This window comes from Anomaloglossus baeobatrachus, chromosome 6, assembly GCF_048569485.1.
Source record: "Anomaloglossus baeobatrachus isolate aAnoBae1 chromosome 6, aAnoBae1.hap1, whole genome shotgun sequence".
In the NCBI taxonomy this organism is placed as follows: domain Eukaryota; kingdom Metazoa; phylum Chordata; class Amphibia; order Anura; family Aromobatidae; genus Anomaloglossus; species Anomaloglossus baeobatrachus.
Window position 1 is genome coordinate 517,036,793 of NC_134358.1, and position 18,407 is coordinate 517,055,199.

At 48.0% G+C, this 18,407-nt stretch overlaps 2 protein-coding genes across 4 annotated transcripts in view; one reads left to right on the forward strand and one right to left on the reverse strand.

The window, feature by feature from the left end:
* CREM (cAMP responsive element modulator) overlaps positions 1-15,513 on the reverse strand; it is an 85,025-nt gene extending 69,512 nt beyond the window's left edge. Inside the window, exons 1-2 of one of the 3 annotated variants that reach the window (XM_075316767.1) lie at positions 15,447-15,513; positions 9,576-9,674 (exon numbers count right to left, since the gene is read on the reverse strand). In XM_075316767.1, coding sequence (XP_075172882.1) covers positions 9,576-9,610 — 35 coding nt within the window. In that variant the 5' untranslated portion in view covers positions 9,611-9,674; positions 15,447-15,513. Of the gene's footprint in view, positions 1-8,172; positions 8,368-9,575; positions 9,675-15,446 lie in introns of those variants that run through there. The other 2 variants (XM_075316770.1, XM_075316769.1) reach the window with 2 other exon arrangements.
* A 1,134-nt stretch (positions 15,514-16,647) lies between these two features.
* The window catches only part of CUL2 (cullin 2), a 178,501-nt gene continuing 176,741 nt past the window's right edge, over positions 16,648-18,407 (forward strand). The window contains exon 1 of the mRNA XM_075316773.1: positions 16,648-16,911. The gene's annotated coding sequence lies outside the window, so the exon portion shown is untranslated. The remainder of the gene's footprint in view (positions 16,912-18,407) is intronic.

An 18,407-nucleotide genomic window follows, 5' to 3' on the forward strand; every position in this document is an offset into this window, starting at 1 on the left:
CTGCTATTCCATGTATTCCCCTTCCATAGTCACTGGTGTGCATACCTTATCTCCCCATAGCAGTCTTCCCCATGACTGTGTAGCCTACTGAGCCAGAATAAGGGACCATTTTAAATGCTTAGGAAGCCTTTGCAGGTGTTTTGTGGTAATTATTCTAATTTTCTGAGATAATGACTTTTGGGTTTTCATTGGCTGTAAGCCATAATCATCAATATTAACAGAAATAAACACTTGAAATAGATCAATCTGTCTATAATGACTCAATATAATATATAATAAACACGTGAAATAGATCCCTTTGTGTGTAATGACTCTATATAATATATGCGTTTTCCTTTTTGTATTGAATTACTGAAATAAATTAAGAATTACTGAAATAAATTAAGAATTACTGAAATAAATTAACTTTTTGATGATATTCTAATTTGTTGATATTCACTTGTATATACACAACAGAATACACCACTCACAGATCACAGAGCATGCCCACATCACTCTCCTATAGGAGTCAGTAATTTGTATTATGTAGTAAGTTAAAAAGGCAATGCCACCAGGTCAAAAGGAGACAATTGTTGTTTTTATTCCACTCCTACTCCTCCTCTAAGTATTCTTTTTTTTTTTTTTTCTTTTAGGCTATGTGCACACGCCCCATTTTTTCATGCAAATTTACTTGCTTATTTTAATTAATAAAAGTAAGGAAAAAGCATCCCAGCAAAGTCTATGAGAATCGTGACTTGTTGTGCACACACTGCTTCTTGGTGTGTGAGGCTCTCCATAGCTCAGTAACCCACGGTTGTCATGGTAAAGACCCAGGGTTATCATGGCAGCGATCGGGTTCCTGTGATCGCATTACAGGGACCCGATCGCTAAGGAGAGGTAAGCAATTCCCCTCCCTGCCTCCTGATCGCAGCATTTAGGGCAGGAGTGGGGAACCTTTTTTCTGCTTGGGTCACTTGGAAATTTGTACCAACTTTCAGGGGCCGCACAAAATTTTCAGCTTGAAAATTACCCTTATATAGTTAATCAAACAATTAACTAACTAACCCCTATTGTGATGTTTGGAGCTGCTTCTCTTTGGTGCAGCTGTGATATTCGGTGATATTGATCATGTGGCTTCTCACAACTGCTTTTCCAGGTTTGTCTCGTTCTGGAGCACAGCCAGCAGATTGGTAAATCATATACATCACATAGGAGACACTGGAGGCACATACATCAAAGGAGGGGCTGGGGGTATATATAATTCACAGGAGGTTGGGGGCATATATACATCAGAGGAGGGGCTGGGGGCATATACACATCACAGGAGGGGCTGGGGACATATACACATCACAGGAGGGGCTGGGGACATATACACATCACAGGAGGGGTTGGGGCTTGGACATCACTGGGGGCATAGACAGTACGGCCGGGCATGAACAGCACTGGCAGCAGCCTGGAAAGCACTAGAGGGGCAAAAATAGGGCTGAGGGGGCACAGACAGCACTGGGGGGTGGCACACAGCACTGGGGGGTGGCACATAGCACTGGGTGGTGGGGCACATAGCACTGGTTGGGTGGGCACATAGCACTGGGAGCGTGGCACATAGCACTGGTAGGCATTCACAGTACTGGGGGTATACAGCACTGGGTGGAGGGCTCGCAGCAGCGGGAGGCAGGATGTTAACAGCACCACGGGAGGCAGGAGGCTCACAGCACCACGGGAGGCAGGAGTCACACAGCAGCAGAAGGCAGGAGTCACACAGCAGCGGGAGACAGGAGGCTCGCAGTACCGCAGGCGGCTCACAACACCGCGGAGGCAGGAAGCTCACAGCACCGCGGAAGGCAGGAGGCTCACAGCACCCAGAAGGCAGGAGACTCACAGGAGGCAGATGGCTCACAACACCGCAGGAGGCAGGAAGGTCACAGTACAGCGGGAGGCAGGAGGCTCATAGCAACGGGTGGCATGTACAAAAGGGAGGCCGGTAAACCTGATGCTCCTCTTCTTATGTGGGACAGGAGCGCAGCACATCTCATCCTTACCTCACCCACAAAATACATCCTCAGCAAACTAGCACAGGCCAGCAAGCTGAGGACCTAATGTTATGCGCATAACACAAGACCATATACAGCAAAAAATACCTAAAACATAACCTTTAATAAGTCTCTAAAAAAGAGGTCCAACTCGCCTCTATTAAAATCAATGTCTGTCACAGATGCTGCTGTGCTATCGTACCCACTACTTTATATAAGGGACCAGTGCACTCTGTCACAAGACTGACCATCAGGCCACAGATTTGGTGCAGAACATTAATTTGACAACCCCCTTGGAAAAGGAAGAATAATAATGACTCGCCCACCCCAGGGCTATGGGACACCCGGTGCCGGGCCGGACTAGTCCGGGGGTCGTCAGTGGTGGCGGGGCCCGACTCCGTGACCCTGCCGGGAGTCAATTAATATGGCTGGTGACTTGGGGGTGATTAAAGTTTATAATTCGTGACGCCACCTGTGGTTTGCGGCTATTAAGCCGCCGCTGCTGTATGAGGCCTCCGGGGCTGGTGGAATGGCAGCTTGGATGGTCCTGCTCCCCACAGGTGGAGCGGTGCCCCGGGGACACTGTTGGTGCTTGTAAGTGTCTAGGGTGCGTAGTAAGGGAGGCGACACCAGGGGGTGCAGTTTCAAGATCTTTACTCATAATTCCTGGTTGTGGCACGCAGGTGCCTTTGGACTGCTGGGACCCACTGTCAGGGACCTCCGCCGATCCCGGGTAGATCCTGGTATAAAATTTGGTGCTCCCCTCTACTGTGTTCCTTTCTTCAGCTGACTTCTGAGCCTCACCCTTGTTGGCTGAACCTGGCTTGGCCTCCACTACAGCCTCCGGGCCAGGGGCTTGCCTGTCGGTAATTTTACCCCCTTTCCAGAGGTTCTGCTGTGGGCTGTGGCCCGGGGAGTTTGCAGCTTCCATGGGCCTCGGTTTTTACTTTTGGAGTTGACTTCTCCTCCTCCAGTTTCTAGGGACCGTCCCCTGTGTGCAGCTTGATCCCTCCACCGATGTTTCTGTGGAACAGGCCACGAGCCTGAAAGCTATCTGTGGCCCTGGAATCCCTTCTGTTCTCTACTTGGTGTCACCTGGACCTACTGGGCCCCAGGGTCTTCACCAGGAAGCGTCACTTTCTCCTTCTTGCTCCTGACTGACTAGAGTACTTCTCTTCTTACTCCTCTCCTCCTTCTCTGAGGTAAAACTCCAAACTCACTGCTCCTCTGCCTCACGCAGACCTGCTCACTCCCCTCCTCCCTGAGGTAAAAAAAAACTTTCTGACTTGACCCTCCTGTAACTACTCTTCTCTCGGCTGGCTCCTCCCAGTTGCTAAGCTCCCACCCTATGGGAGAAGGGATGGGTCTTACGGCCCCTCCCAGCATGCAGCATGGAAGGGTAGCTGCCACTATCCCCGGTCCCTGTGTGTACCTAACAATGGGTGTAGTGCAGATTTGCCTGTGGACCGGTGTTTACCCCTTTCCTTACCCAGGATTGGACATCACACCTTTGGCTGAGGTGCAATGTCTCTGTGGCGACGGAAGCCTCAGGGGTGCCACAATAACCCCACTGAGGTGTTGTCTATACACTTATGCAGTGGTCCCTTCAAACAGTTATGAGGGGCCAGTGCAGACCAATATGTGACAAAACAATTATCACAGATATCAATTCTGACCAACAGGCACCAATGGTTCAGAACATTAGCGACAATGCTCAAATATATCCATATTCAACCAGAGCATCATAAATGTTATATGGAAATTGGAACAATCTCACTGGTTCTGGTGCATTCAGTATCCACAGTTTCCAATAAGACAGTTTTCCATCATTATAGGCGTCTCCACAGTCCCTTTTAGTCTGGATCTGGGATCCCCTTAGATTGGGATCACTGTCGTACCCAAGTTCTCCTTCTCCCGACGCGTTTCATCTGTCCCATAATCATCAGGGGAGCTTAAGTGAGGAGATGCAGATTCCTAATGCAAAACCTTTCATGGGTTTGCAAGCGGTGACAGCACGCATCATCCAGGCTGCACCTATGCGCATAACACATTGTGATTTAAAGGGCTGGCAGACAAGGCCATGGCTGCCGCCCGAGTACTGCGGTCCTTGGGAATGTCCCCAGGCGCCGCATAAAAACTCATCGGGGGCCGTATAAGGCCCGCGGGCCGGAAGTACCTCATCCCTGATTTAGTGGGTTAAACTGCTGGGAGTGGCATGGGGACTACTCCAGGCAGAGAGCCAGGCCTCATCTGTAACATCTGCGGCGATCGCGAGGGTACAGTGCTTGAATCTCTGCCTGAACATCCAGCCCACCATAAACAGATCACTTCCGTGGGCGGGGGGCAGGGTTTTCCCACTGCTTTTGTTTGGTGCACACTACATCTGATCATGCTGTTGTTACCCCCAATGAGAGCCGATCAAACACTGTAAGCAGCTCGCATTGGGTTGAGCACTAAGTGTACCCAAGCACAGCGGTGCTCCCGTGAGTGGTTTGCATACGTAAAACACTTAGGCTAAGTTCACACATCCTGTGTTTTGCATCAGTCACAATCCGTAGCCTTGAGGAATTACGGAATCCTGCAAAATATTTTGCAGGAATCCTGTATTTCCCCATAGACTTCTATTAGTGACGGATTGCGACTGATGACCCTGCGTTGCATCCGCTGCGTCGCGGTCCGTCGTTTTTGACTGACCGCCGAGCGGGGAGCAACGCAGAATGTAACGTTTTTCGGGCCGTCAAAATTAACGCGCCGCGCAGGAATCCGTCGCCATCCGTCAAGCTTGTAATGCATGTCTATGGTGCTGGATTCCGTCGTAATCCGTCTTACAACGGAATCCAGCGCAGGATTCCGTCATGCTCTACTGAGCATGCCCAGCATGCTTGGCACGCCCACTGGGCTGTCCCAAACACAGACGGATCATGACTGATCCGTCAAAAAACGGACGCACAGCGGATGTAACGGACGCAACTGATCCGTTTTTTCACAGGATTCCTGTGAAAGGAATCCTGTGAAAAACACATCAGTTGCATCAGTTGACATCTTGAAAATGACTGATCCGTTGCTGACGGACCTGACGGATTGAAAACACAGGATGTGTGAACTTAGCCTAAAACTCTGTTTTTTTGCAAAGTCTGTGTTTAGTACGAACATTGAACCTCGGGTTCTCTCATCTCTACTCCTGAGCCCTGCACACTGACACTGGAGCGGCAGAGCACCAGCATACAGAGGGGCACTGAGCCCACGGTTACGCCAAGGTTGCACCAAAGCCACCATATTTACATATGTGAAGAAACTTTTTTTCTACAAGACACAATTACTAAAATCTACAGCAGCAGTATAATTTTTATAGGGGCTAAGTTCTCATCCCTCTCTTATGTATAGCGGCCACTCTCTGCACACAGGATCACAAAGCAACTCTGACAAAGGAGGCCTTCCTGACCCCGGTATTCTGACCCCGGACTGTTATTGGACTTCTCTCTGCCCGTTCCCTATTCCTGTCGTGTATTCCTGTCTTGGCCCCTGGAACGTTATCTGACTACATCTTTGCTTGCTCACTTTTACTACTACATGCTCTTCTGGTATTGTAACCCTGACTACGTCTCTGTTTACCCCTTATGATTATAAGTGACCTCCTGTTACCAGACCCCGGCTTTCCTGACTACCTTTCCATTCATGTGACCCCGTAAGGTAGTGACAATCGGACTATGTAATACACTGTCTGCCAGATAGACACATAGGAAATATTGGCACAGGTTTCCATCCACTGTCCCTTACTTTTGGGTCCTATTTGCAAAGGTTTTTTTTGTTTTAGATGCATCTGGAGTGAAATTAGTACAGAAAACAGTATAACCGAGGGTGAAGCTATGCATTTCCCTTGGGCTTGCCAATGACTCTGCTAGGAGCTCGTCATACACCTCCTTCTCCCAGGAATATAAGTGAAGTTACAAAAAAGTGTCACATTTCACGCCCTTGCATTATTTTTCTTTCCCTACACAGTGATCAGATGGCACATGCCTGACAACTATGCCCCTGCTGCGTCACATGTGCCAGTTTGGTGAACAGGATTTTGCATATTTTGAGCCAAACACAAAAAATATATAGAATCTATGGAAATTTGTTGTCTGTGTCACATACAAGATGATTTGTTTTACTTGTCATATATAAGTTATTCCCAATTATATCACATAGGAACAAATGGAAATTCCTTGTATTAAAATTATTTAAAAATGTGATTTTTCTTTTTCTTTGGAAACTAGCATGTAAACAATGTTGTCAGATAACGAAAAACATTGCCCGTCTTACTAATAAGGTAGGATCTCTGCTGAGGGGCTAGAGCTAGAGTCCATCCTGATTAGGCACACCGTGTTGTGGTAGGATGGCTTTTACACTCTGGATCAAAATAGTGTCAACTAAGTGCCCAATGTTATTTACATGTACAGTGGGGCATGTATTCATTTGTTTTTATCCTAGGTTTTGTCTGTTAATGGCACTTACAGATTGCACTTGCAATAACAGCAAAAGAGCAGGAAAAAAAAAACAATACTCAGCTGTTTGATCTCCTGCAGCTCCAGCGAAAACTGGATTCTATGGGACGGAGGAGCCAATGGTTAGACAGTGAATGGAGCGGATCACGTATATGACCCCTGCCCCTTTCTAAAGCTGAGATCACATGTCCTGTAATCATCCGTTAGAACAGATCCTGTAGAGATCCATTGGCAAAATGGTGTCTGCTAGATCTGTTTTTTGTTGTTTTTTTGTAACTTTGGAGTCTATGGAGAAGGCTCCGTTAACGCATTGCTAATTAGCTTCCCTTTGAAATGGATACTATAAGAAAAAAGCGGATCCGTTACAAATGCAAGAAAACCGGATAGCTCAATAGCAATCCGATAATGGATCCGTTACAAATGCAAGAAAAACGGATGCTTAAATAGCAATCCGATAACGGATCTGTTCTTCATAGACTCCAGTGTTAAAAAACTGAATCTGGCAGATATTAGTTATTTAACAACGGACAAAAAAGATGTATTTGTGCAACATTTTTCTCAATAGATCTTTGCAGGATCCATTCTAACGATTGATTACTGGACGTGTGAACTCAGCCCAATTCAGCACTGCTGAGCCCTTTTCTAGGAAGACTGAGAGTCCCGGGAAGTGGAATCCAGTGATCAGCAACTCCTACCAAAAGGGGAGTCCTATAATGGACATTTATCACTTACCAGCAAGATATGTGATAAGTATCTGATGGCTGGGGTTCCACCGCTGTGACACCTACTGATCACTAATATAGGGCCACAGTCTCCTGCTCAATAGGAAATGTCAGTAGAGCAGCAGTTGAGTATAAGTCCTGATTGATATATACTGTACAGCTACATAGTGTACTTGGCTATTTACATTTCCTCCATAGATGTAGAATAGAATGGCACCGCGTACACACAATCACCGCTCCATACAATCTCTGATCAGGAAGAATTGGGAGCTTGGGATTTATATGGGCAGCACAAAAACACAGGGGACCGCTGCGATCCGAAATTTAACATCTATCCTGGCAACTAGTGGCCATAGTAATAGCTGCCAGCGTCCGGGGAGGTGAATATATATATATATATATATATATATATATATATATATATATATATAAAATTATAAAAATTATATGTACTGCTCAAATAATAAAGAGAAGTCTTAAACAACAAAATGGTATGTTAGGGTTCAATTAATTCTTTTGAGAAGCATATATATATTATATATATTTTTTATATATATATATATATATATATACATATATATACATACAGTATATATGTAAAATATATAATATATATAATATATATGTGTGTGTGTGTGTGTGTGTATACAGTGTGTGTGTATATATATATATATATATATATATATATATACAAAGTATATAGATATATTCACAAATAGTAAATGTGTGAATATAGACATATGTCTGTTTATGTGTCTACACATCTGTATATATATATATATATATATATATATATATATATATATATATATATATATATATATATATATATATACTGTAGATACGGTTTTTTTTTTACATACTGTGCAGTAGAGCTGCAGGTGTGTGAGCAGCATCTCCCCCTGGTGGCTCGGTTGTAGTACTGCAGCCGCCGTCACTGTGTGCGGCACTTACCGGTGTTCAGTGCTGTACATGTCACACACGGTGTCTGTGAGCGGGGGGCGTCAGCTGGAGGGGCTGTTGGGGGGCTGTGTCCCTTCTGGGCAGGGGATACCTAACCCCCACGGTTTATTTGGAGCCCGGCAGAGGGAGTCCTCTTCCTGCTGTAACAGCGGTTTGTGCACTTGTCTTAGCACCGGCCCAGTAACGTCCCCGGCTCGGTCCTGGCGTCAGTTATTGCCATGGTTACCGGGGCTGCCGGTGCCGGTGCTCTGTTACCTATGATGGGAGGTGTAGTTCCTCACATTATATGTCTAAGGTTTTCCATGGATGAGTGGTGTACAGTTTTATCTTGTGTTCCAGGCCTCATCTGGTTTTTTTTTAATATAATAAATGGATTATTTTTTTATTTGTTATGGTCCTGGTGCAGTTTTCAGCCATTGTACCAATTTTTACCACCAGAGCGGAGTTTGTTATTCGTGTATCAATTTGTTTTACTCAAACCAGTAAACCCCACTACACGTGGGACGCTTCCGCCCCCCAGACACCCCTGGACGCTCTCCCCTGGACGCCCCACTCTGGACACCCCTCGGATGCCCCTGGATGCCCCCCCCCTGGACGCCCCCCTCCGGACGGTGCGCTGTGTTTACCTCATAGACCCAATAACGTGCAATGATGACATGAAGAAAACAATGTGTTTTATTTTTCAGTCTGCAAATTGCCCCTCACCCCCGGGCTTGTTAATTAGCCCCTCTGCCCACTTTTTTTTCTCGCTGCAGGGTTTTCACACCATTTTTGATGAGTTGGGGTGTTTTTTTAGCAGATTAGTTTCAAAAAGACACCTAAAAGAGCAATGGAAATCAATGGGAAGGATAAAAAAAAACAATAAAAAACGCCTGGAAAACACTGCTGCCTCTTTATGAGTGCATTTTTGCCTTAAAAAAAAAAAAAAAATAATAAAGAAATAGCATTTTATTTATTACTTAATGTATTTTTTTTATTTTTTTAAAAGTTGAAAAAAATCGCCCCAAAAATGCTTAAAAAAACTATGAAAAAAATTTATAAAAAATGATTTGGAACATAAAGCGCAGTGTTTCCTATTTTTGTATGAAATCCCCCTGGAAAACGTCTCCAATCTTTTAATAAGCTTCCTATTACATTCAATGGGAAAACTCGGCAATAGTGCAGATTGTGCTGGTTTTATTATTTATTGTGGAAAAAGAAACAACATGAATTTCTGGTAGAAAAAAAATGCTTCAACTTTGACAACTGAATCAAATGAAATAAATAAATAAAATCTGTGTAAAAAAAACCACCGAAAAGTAACCAAAAACTTTCTTTAAATTGCTGTTTTTTTTCAACGTGGATTTTTTCAGCCTGAAAAATCCATGGAAAAAAAGCCCTCAGTGTGAACATACCCTTTGGACGGTGCCTTGTTTGGAGCAGATTCCATCAGGAGCCTCTTCACAGAACGGACAATCACTTTTTTTTGTTTTCACCAGATGTTTTTCAGAAGCCTTACAGGGAAAAAAATATTTAAAAAAAATTCTTATTTGAACATCAAAGTGGATTTCACATAGAAATTAATAGGATGAGTTTTCCACGTGTTTTGAAGCGCATGTGTTACAAAAAAGCACTGTGTGAACGTAGCCACATAGACTATCAATGTTAGGCTGAGGTCACATGATCCGGATGTTCTCCATCCGAGAAAAACAATCAGATGGAGCTAATCGGAGTTGATCAGAGTGTGATCCGTTTGTGCTGGAATGTGGAGGTAATTCCAGCCATCAATATAGGAGGGGCTGCTGATAAGTCTTTGGCTTTGTGATTCTTTTTTTGTTTCTATGGTAACTAATATTATATCATTATATATTATTATATATATTATATATACATATATTATATCACAGGAAAGCCTCATGTGTCTAATATATGTTTTGAAAATGTTGTTTTGTTGCTTATGGCAAAAGTGTTCTACGCAGGCGGGAAAACAAAATGGCGGAGTCTAATGCGATATTCAAAACAACTGAGAGCAGTGGAGTGATAAAATTCTTGTTTCTGCATGGAAAGTCCGCAAAGGATATTCATGTTGATATGTCGCAGACATTGGAGGATCAATACCCTTCATATTCCACAGTTAAGAACTAGATTGCCAAATTTAAAACGGGCCACTTCAGCACCAATGCTAAGGAACGTCCTGGACGAGCGAGAGTGGTTGTTGTTCTGGAGATCGTCGATGCTGTGCACAACCTCATACTGGAGAATCCATGAATTTCAGCTAAAGCAATAGCAGACATCATGGTGAATTCCCAAGAACGTGTTTGTGTCATTATCCATGAACATTTGGACATGAGGAAGCTTCTGCAATGTGAGTCCCCAAATGTTTGACAACAGATCAGAGAAGCATGCAAGTGAAGACATCCCGGTCCATTTGTCAATGTTTCTAGACTGATAAGAACTTCCTGGATCGACTGGTCACTATGGAGGAGATCTGGATTTATTTGTATGACCCTGAAAACAAGGAGCAGTCAAAAGAGTGGAGGCACAGTGGTTATCCTCATCCAGAGAAGTTCAGGGTGCAAAAATCAGCCACTGAGGTGATGGCGTCTGTGTTCTGGGATAAGGAGGGTGTGCTGCTAGTGGACTACCTTCAAAAGGGTTCCACCATGAATGCAAAGTATTATATTGAAGTTTTGGACCAATTAAAGGCAACTCTGAAGGCCAAAAGGCTCGGCAAGCTGTCCAAAGGAATCTTGTTCCTTCAAGACAACGCCTCCGCTCACACTGCACAAGCAACCATGGCAAAACCGGCAGACCTGGTTGACCACCCACCTTATTCACCAGACCTAGCTCCCTCTGACTATCATCTGTTTCCCAACATGAAGAAACACCTCAAGGGTACCAAATTTCTAACTATTTTTGATGCCATGGCTGCTAAAGGATGCCTGGTTTGAGGCACAACCGAAATCCTTCTTCTTGCTAGGCTTACAGAACTTGGCATACCGATGTAAGAAGTGTGTTGACATCAGTGGAGAGTATCTGGAATAAATGAAAAGTTTCATCATCCTATCTTGTTTCTTTCTGGGTAAAGCCAAAGACTTATCAGCAGCCCCTCGTAATATATAGGGTATTAAAATAACTCTGCATGAACAGGTCACCAGCCGGTATGTGTACAAGGACAGGTACAGAGCACTAATAAGTGCATGGCGAGATGATACAAGGGATCAGATTAGGCAGAAGGGTTTGTAAGGGCAAAACAGGAATAGTTAGATAAGTGAGGTGAGGTGATAGACCAGTCTAAAAAAATGCATTTTTAGGGCTCGCTTAAAACTGTGGGTATTGGGAATTTACCAAATTGTTCTTGGTAGTGTGTTCCAAAGAACTGGTGCAGCTTGCGAGAAGTCTTAAGGGGGCTTTACACGCTACGATATCGTTAATGTTTTATCGTCGGGGTCACGTTGTTAGTGACGCACATCCGGCATCATTAACGATATCGCAGCGTGTGATACTTACCAGCGACCTTAAGCGACCTCAAAAATGGTGAAAATCGTTCACCATGGAGAGGTCGTCCCAAACTCAAAAATAGGTAAGGGTTGTTTTTCGTTGTGGTTCGTCGCTCCTGCGGCAGCACACATCGCTATGTGTGACACCGCAGGAGCGAGGAACGTCTCCTTACCTGCCACCGGCCGCAATGCGGAAGGAAGAGGTGGGCGGGATGTTTACATCACGCTCAGCTCCACCCCTCCACTTTGATTGACCAGCCGCTTAGTGACGTTGCGGTGACATCGCTGTGATGCCGAACGTCCCTCCCCCTTGAGGGAGGGATTGTTCGGCAGTCACAGCGACGCCGCCGACCAGGTAAGTACGTGTGATGCTGCCGTAGTGAAAATGTTCGCTACAGCAGCGATCACAAACAATCGCATGTGCAACGGGGGCGGGTACTTACACGCTTGATATCGCTAGAAATTGCTAGCGATATCGCTACCGTGTAAAGCCCCCTTTAGAGACGGGAGTGGGAGGTTTGGATTATAGAGGATATCGGTCCTGGATCATTAGTGGAACAGAGGGCACGAGTCGGGTGATAGACAGAGATGAGAGAGGAGATGTAGGGCGGTGCAGATTTGTTGAGCGCTTTATGAGTGAGAGAGATACGTTTATATTGTACTCTGTAGCGGATGGGCAACCAGTGCAATGACTGGCACAGGGTGGAGGCATCAGTGAAGCAGTTGGAGAGGAATAAGATCCTCGCTGCTGCATTCAGGATGGATTGGAGAAGGGAGAGTTTGGTACAAGGGAGACCGATCAGTAGAAATTTACAGTAGTCCAGATGACAATGAGTAAAAGTCAATGGTAAGAAAAGGTTGAACTCTAGAGATGTTTTTGAGGTGCAGGTGACATGAGCGAGTGAGTGATTGGATGTAGGGAGTGAAAGAATGACCCGAGTCAAATATAAGTCTTTGTCTCTATACCTGAAAGTATAGTGAGTGTGTAACTTCTTGACAGAAGCCACCTGAAGCGTTTAAAAGAAGTGACATAAGAGGGAACCTGTGCGCAGCAAAATTGTTTTGTCAGTGCTGTGCATTAGATTCGCTTTAGGGACGCTTTTTCAGGTGGATTCCAGGCAGAGTAAAGAGTCCTTTACACGCTGCGACATCGCTAGAGATCTCGTTAGCGATGTGACACACCAGATTGCAGATGCGATCTGCTGGATCGCACATAGGTCGTTTTATAGCGCCGGTCACATGAGCGATCTCGGCAGATATCTGCGATCTGCCGTGTCACCTCGCTAACGAGATTGCTAGCGATGTCGAAGCGTGTAAAGCACCCTTAAGACGTAGTGTGCACTGGAGGTTTTCTGTGCTTTCTATGGTTTGCGGAGCTCAGGCCGGTCATCTCAAGGGTTTGCAGCGTTTTGGATGCAGTGTCTTTTCGCTGCATTGTACAGTACAAGCACAGTGGACAAGATTTCTAAAAATCCTGAGCCCACTGTGCGCGTACGTCCCACAGCGAAAACTGACCTGCTTCCTGAGCCGCGAATGTACCGCCCCTACAGCAATCGAACTGCTCGGATCCGGGGTTATCGTGGCTCGAGGGTCTCCGGAACCGGGGGCTTGCAGCCACTTCGAAGTGTAAAAGGGGGGATATTTACAAGGGAGAGTTTGTGACGCCACCCGAGGTTCGCGGTAAGGGGAGTACCGCCGCTGCCGATGGGAGTACCCGGGAGAGATGGAGCGGGGCAGCCAGGTGATGTTCCCTCCACGGGTAGGGGAGACCCCAAGACCCTAGAGGATAGGTGAGAGGATGGCGTACTGCGGGCAGGACGCAGGGGCAGCAATGTACTCACTCACGATGTGTGGAAGTTGGTGCAACCATTAAGCAGACTCTGACACAGAAGTAAACCAAGTCTCTGGGTGCTGCTGCCAATCTGAGGAGCTCGTCCGGGAATCCGTTCCCGTCGGTATTGTCTGGTGGACTGGAGCCTGCCTCCATGCACATGTAGATAGATGTTTCTGAGTGACCCCTCGGCCTGAAGCTGTCGGGGTCCCGCTCCCTATATTTAAATAGGGAAGCTGGTCTCTCGAGAGCTGACACTTGGGATTTCAGTGGGCCGCATAAGCTGGAAAGCCCTATCCCCCTTGTTGATGCCTTCGATCTCTGAGCTCTTGGGGAAAGTTCATAAAGAGACTATCCTCCACAGGTGAATTATCAGGTTGCATAAAGCTACTCCCTGATATAGGGTCCTGTACCCTGCCGTGCTCGGTACTGGTCCGGTTACTGGACTTTCCTGTGCGGACCATTCTCCAAAACGAAGTCTGGGCATCCTTCTCCAATACCCTGCGACCGGGTCTCCGACTCCTCCGGTCCCAGACCACCGTCTACGACCTAACCAAAGTCTCCCAGGGAGCTACAACTCCCTCAGCTCCTCACTCTCTGAGGGCTACTCTAAAACTGACCATGTCCCTCCCACCAGTCTGCCTGGCCCCTAGACGGGTGGCCCTTTTCCAGCTAGACCACCCACTGGTGTGCCTGACAGGGTGTGGTGTGAGGTGTGGTTGGGATTTGAGTGCTGATGGGAGCAATACCAGAGTAAGGATCCCAGAACCATGGAGGATGAGTTCTGCACCATAAGAGAAAGGAGTGCAGTTCCCTGTGACACCCTGATGAGGTCAGGGGCGTCACACAAACATGTAAAATGTTTGCTACAGTCCTCGACAGACAGAACACAAGTGAGAGTCCGCAGCGCCCAGAACCGTGATTGAGGGCACGAGCAGCTGTGGACTCCTGCGGAGGAAACTCACGGGTTCGAAGGTCAGGACATGCCACGCCCAGGACACAGCGGGTCCTAATCATGGGCACATTCCCCAAGGCTTCATGCACACTGCGTCTTTTTCAGGTAGATTCCGTCTGGAACTACTTCACCTATAAAAGCGCTCAATAAGGCTGCTTTCACACTACGTTTTTTTAACATGCGTCATGAACGTTTTTTTAACGCAAAAGCGGATCCAGTGCAAATGCGTTTTCATTTCAATGCATTTGCAATGGACTCGCATCAACATGCGTTCACCTGCGTCTGCGTGCGTTATAGTGAGGATCCAGCGACTTGCAGTTTTTTAACATTTTTCAAAAACGCTACTTGTAGCGTTTTTGAGCTGCGTCCAAATACTGCAAATTGCTGGATCCTGACTAAACAGCATGCAAACGCAGGTGAACGCTGGCATGCTGATAGACAGGATCCTGCTTGCTCTACTGAGCATGCCCAGAAACCAGCCTGGCGTGATCAGTCTCTCTCCCCCTCCCTCTCTCCCCCTCCCTCTCCTCTCTCTCTCCCCCTCCCTCTCCTTTCTCTCTCCCCCTCCCTCTCCTCTCTCTCTCCCCAGCCTGAGAGCGGAGGACGCTCGTAACCAAGGTAAACATCGGGTAACTTGCTTGGATACCCGATGTTTACCTTGGTTACGTGTGCAGGGAGCCCGGCTCCTAGCAGCTGCAGATGCTCGTAACCAAGGTAAATATCGGGTATCCAAGCAAGTTACCCGATGTTTACCTTGGTTACGAGCCTCCGCAGCTGTCAGATGCCGGCTCCCAGTCTCACGTTCCGTTCCCCTCACTCCCGATCACATGACTCCAATGCCCGTCCATAAACTTCAAGTGACAGGATCCTGCAAAATAACACATGCGTTTTTCTCTGCAAAAACAAGATCCACTTTTGCAGCAAAAAAACGTTCATGACGCATGCTAAAAAAACGTAGTGTGGAAGCAGCCTTAGTGTAAAAAAGAATGAACATACTCACTGCAGGGGAAAGATGGCCGGCTCTTGTTTTGTCTTGTTTAACTTCCTTTATCCACTTCAGTCTTTGGATTGACCATTCTTCAGGCGGCTTCTGCTTAGAAGTCTTCACTATCTAATATATAAATAAATAAAAAAAATACCAGAAAAAAGACAAGCCCACAAAGACGACACTTAAAAAAAACAGATGACTTTTTCCTGGCGCGTCTTCTGCTTCAAAAACCATGCGGATACATTAAGGTCTATTAGACTCTGTCACCAGGTTTTTGCTCCCCCATCTGAGAACAGCATAATATAGAGACACAGACCCTGACTTTAGCGATGTGTCACTTACTGAGCTGTTTGCTGTCATTTTGATAAAATCAGTGTTTTCTCTGCTGCAGATCTAGCAATATGCTGGACTACATGGCAGCACGCCAAATAGTCCTGTAATGATAATCCACTGCTGATTAAACAGTGATTTTATAAAAAAAACCCTACACTAAGCAGCTCAGTAAGTGACACACCGCTGGAATCAGGATCTCTGCCACTATGTTATGCTGCTCTCAGATTAGGTGGCAAAAATCTGGTGACAGATTCCCTTTAAGGGGTTTCGATCTCTTTTTTTTACCCCATCAGCGTGTCTGCAGCAGTGATGTCATCACTACGGCTCATGTGACCACCGCAGCCGGTGACTGGTAGCAGTGCTGAAGTACACTGTTGCCATGACGTCACTTCGTCAGGTTGGTAACAATCACCGGGGGCAGCGCTAGAGCAGAGGAAGGGAGTACAGCTAATTTTATTTCTTTTACATAAAATAAACAGGTGGGTGATGAAAACAATTGAAGATGGAAAACCCCTTTAAGTGGCCATCCTCCATTAGGGTATTGCTGTGACCCTGCTGGATTTTGGGTGATAAGCTGTGATTCGGGGTCTCCTGTCACTATCTGACCCTGCACACCGCTGTGCCGGGCTTGTCACACCTCATCAGCGCACAGCTCTGTGATTCAAACAACCGAAGCTTTATTATACTGCCGTGGACAGCACAGCAGCTCTACAGTCTGGGTGGACGCGTCCTGCTCTGCTTCCCAGGGAGCATACGAGCCGCCCACCACGGGCTTCCCCTTTTTGCTTGTCAGCAGGGCATGGACCCGAGGCTGTGTGAGCCTCCGCAGCTCCCGTACTTTGGACCGGTCTACTCCGCAGACGGGGGGACGTTATCGGCGACAGTCCCCGTCTGCGCACGTACTCCCGCCTTTTAGCCTGACTCCCCGCTTGTGATTGGCGGGGAATAGTGAGGGGCAGTAGACTGTGCGCCGTGCAGGGAGGGAGACACCTCTGACTGGTGCTGCAGTAAGTAGCTGTCCCTGCTCCCCCTCCATGAATAGAGCGGATGGTACATTCCGGCATCCCAGGTAATGGCAGCTGAGTGAGCGGCGTCGGTGACAGCTGATGATCTCCCCGGAGGACTCCCAGTGACCGTGTGACAGGTACCGTCCTCCCCGCTCGGGGCCCGGGCCGCTGGAGCACTGGGCACTTTGTAGCCGGAGCCTTCCCCCTGGACACGCCAGGAAGCCGGCAGCTCCACACCGGCCCATGCTCAGCACACATGTGTAGGCCTCTGTGCTCGTGCGGGTACACCCCCAGGGCTGGTGTCCATGAGGGCAGTGTAATGCTGCGAGCAGGAGGCCAGACCCCCAGCCTGGTCAGAATATGGGGCTCGTGCACCGTAACCACTGCGCCATTCTGTAAGCCCCCCGCCCCATACATGGGATCTGTAAGCCCCCCACTCCACACATGGGATCTGTAAGCCCTCCGCCCTGTACATGGATCTGTAAGCCCCTCGCCCCGTACATGGGATCTGTAAGCCCCCCGCCCCATACATGGGATCTGTAAGCCCCCCGCCCCATACATGGGATCTGTAAGCTCCCCGCCCCGTACATGGGATCTGTAAGCCCCCCGCCCCGTACATGGGATCTGTAAGCCCCCCGCCCCGTACATGGGATCTGTAAGCCCCCCGCCCCGTACATGGGATCTGTAAGCCCCCCGCCCCGTACATGGGATCTGTAAGCCCCCCGCCCCGTACATGGGATCTGTAAGCCCCCCGCCCCGTACATGGGATCTGTAAGCCCCCCGCCCCGTACATGGGATCTGTAAGCCCCCCGCCCCGTACATGGGATCTGTAAGCCCCCCGCCCCGTACATGGGATCTGTAAGCCCCCCGCCCCGTACATGGGATCTGTAAGCCCCCCGCCCCGTACATGGGATCTGTAAGCCCCCCGCCCCGTACATGGGATCTGTAAGCCCCCCGCCCCGTACATGGGATCTGTAAGCCCCCCGCCCCGTACATGGGATCTGTAAGCCCCCCGCCCCGTACATGGGATCTGTAAGCCCCCCGCCCCGTACATGGGATCTGTAAGCCCCCCGCCCCGTACATGGGATCTGTAAGCCCCCCGCCCCGTACATGGGATCTGTAAGCCCCCCGCCCCGTACATGGGACAGGTATTTACTGAGTGAGCGGAGGCGCATGTGCTGCCAATGTGTAATGTACCCAATTTATGGATGTCATGTGTGCCCACGTACCGGGCAGTGCCGCTGAGAAGTCTGTGCTGGGCAGTGCCGCCGACAGGTGTGCACTCACGAACCGGGCAGTGCTGCCAATAGATCTGCATCCACGAATTAGGCAGCGCCGCCGATAGGTCTGCACCCACATACCGGGCAGTGCCGCCGATAGGTCTGTGCCCACGTACTGGCATCAGATAGTGCTGCCGATAGGTCTGCACCTACGTTCCGGGCAGCGCCGCCGATAGGTCTGCACCTACGTACCGGGCAGCGCCGCCGATAGGTCTGCACCTACGTACCGGGCAGCGCCGCCGATAGGTCTGCACCTACGTACCGGGCAGCGCCGCCGATAGGTCTGCGCTCACGTACCGGGCAGCGCCGCCGATAGGTCTGCGCTCACGTACCGGGCAACGCCGCCGATAGGT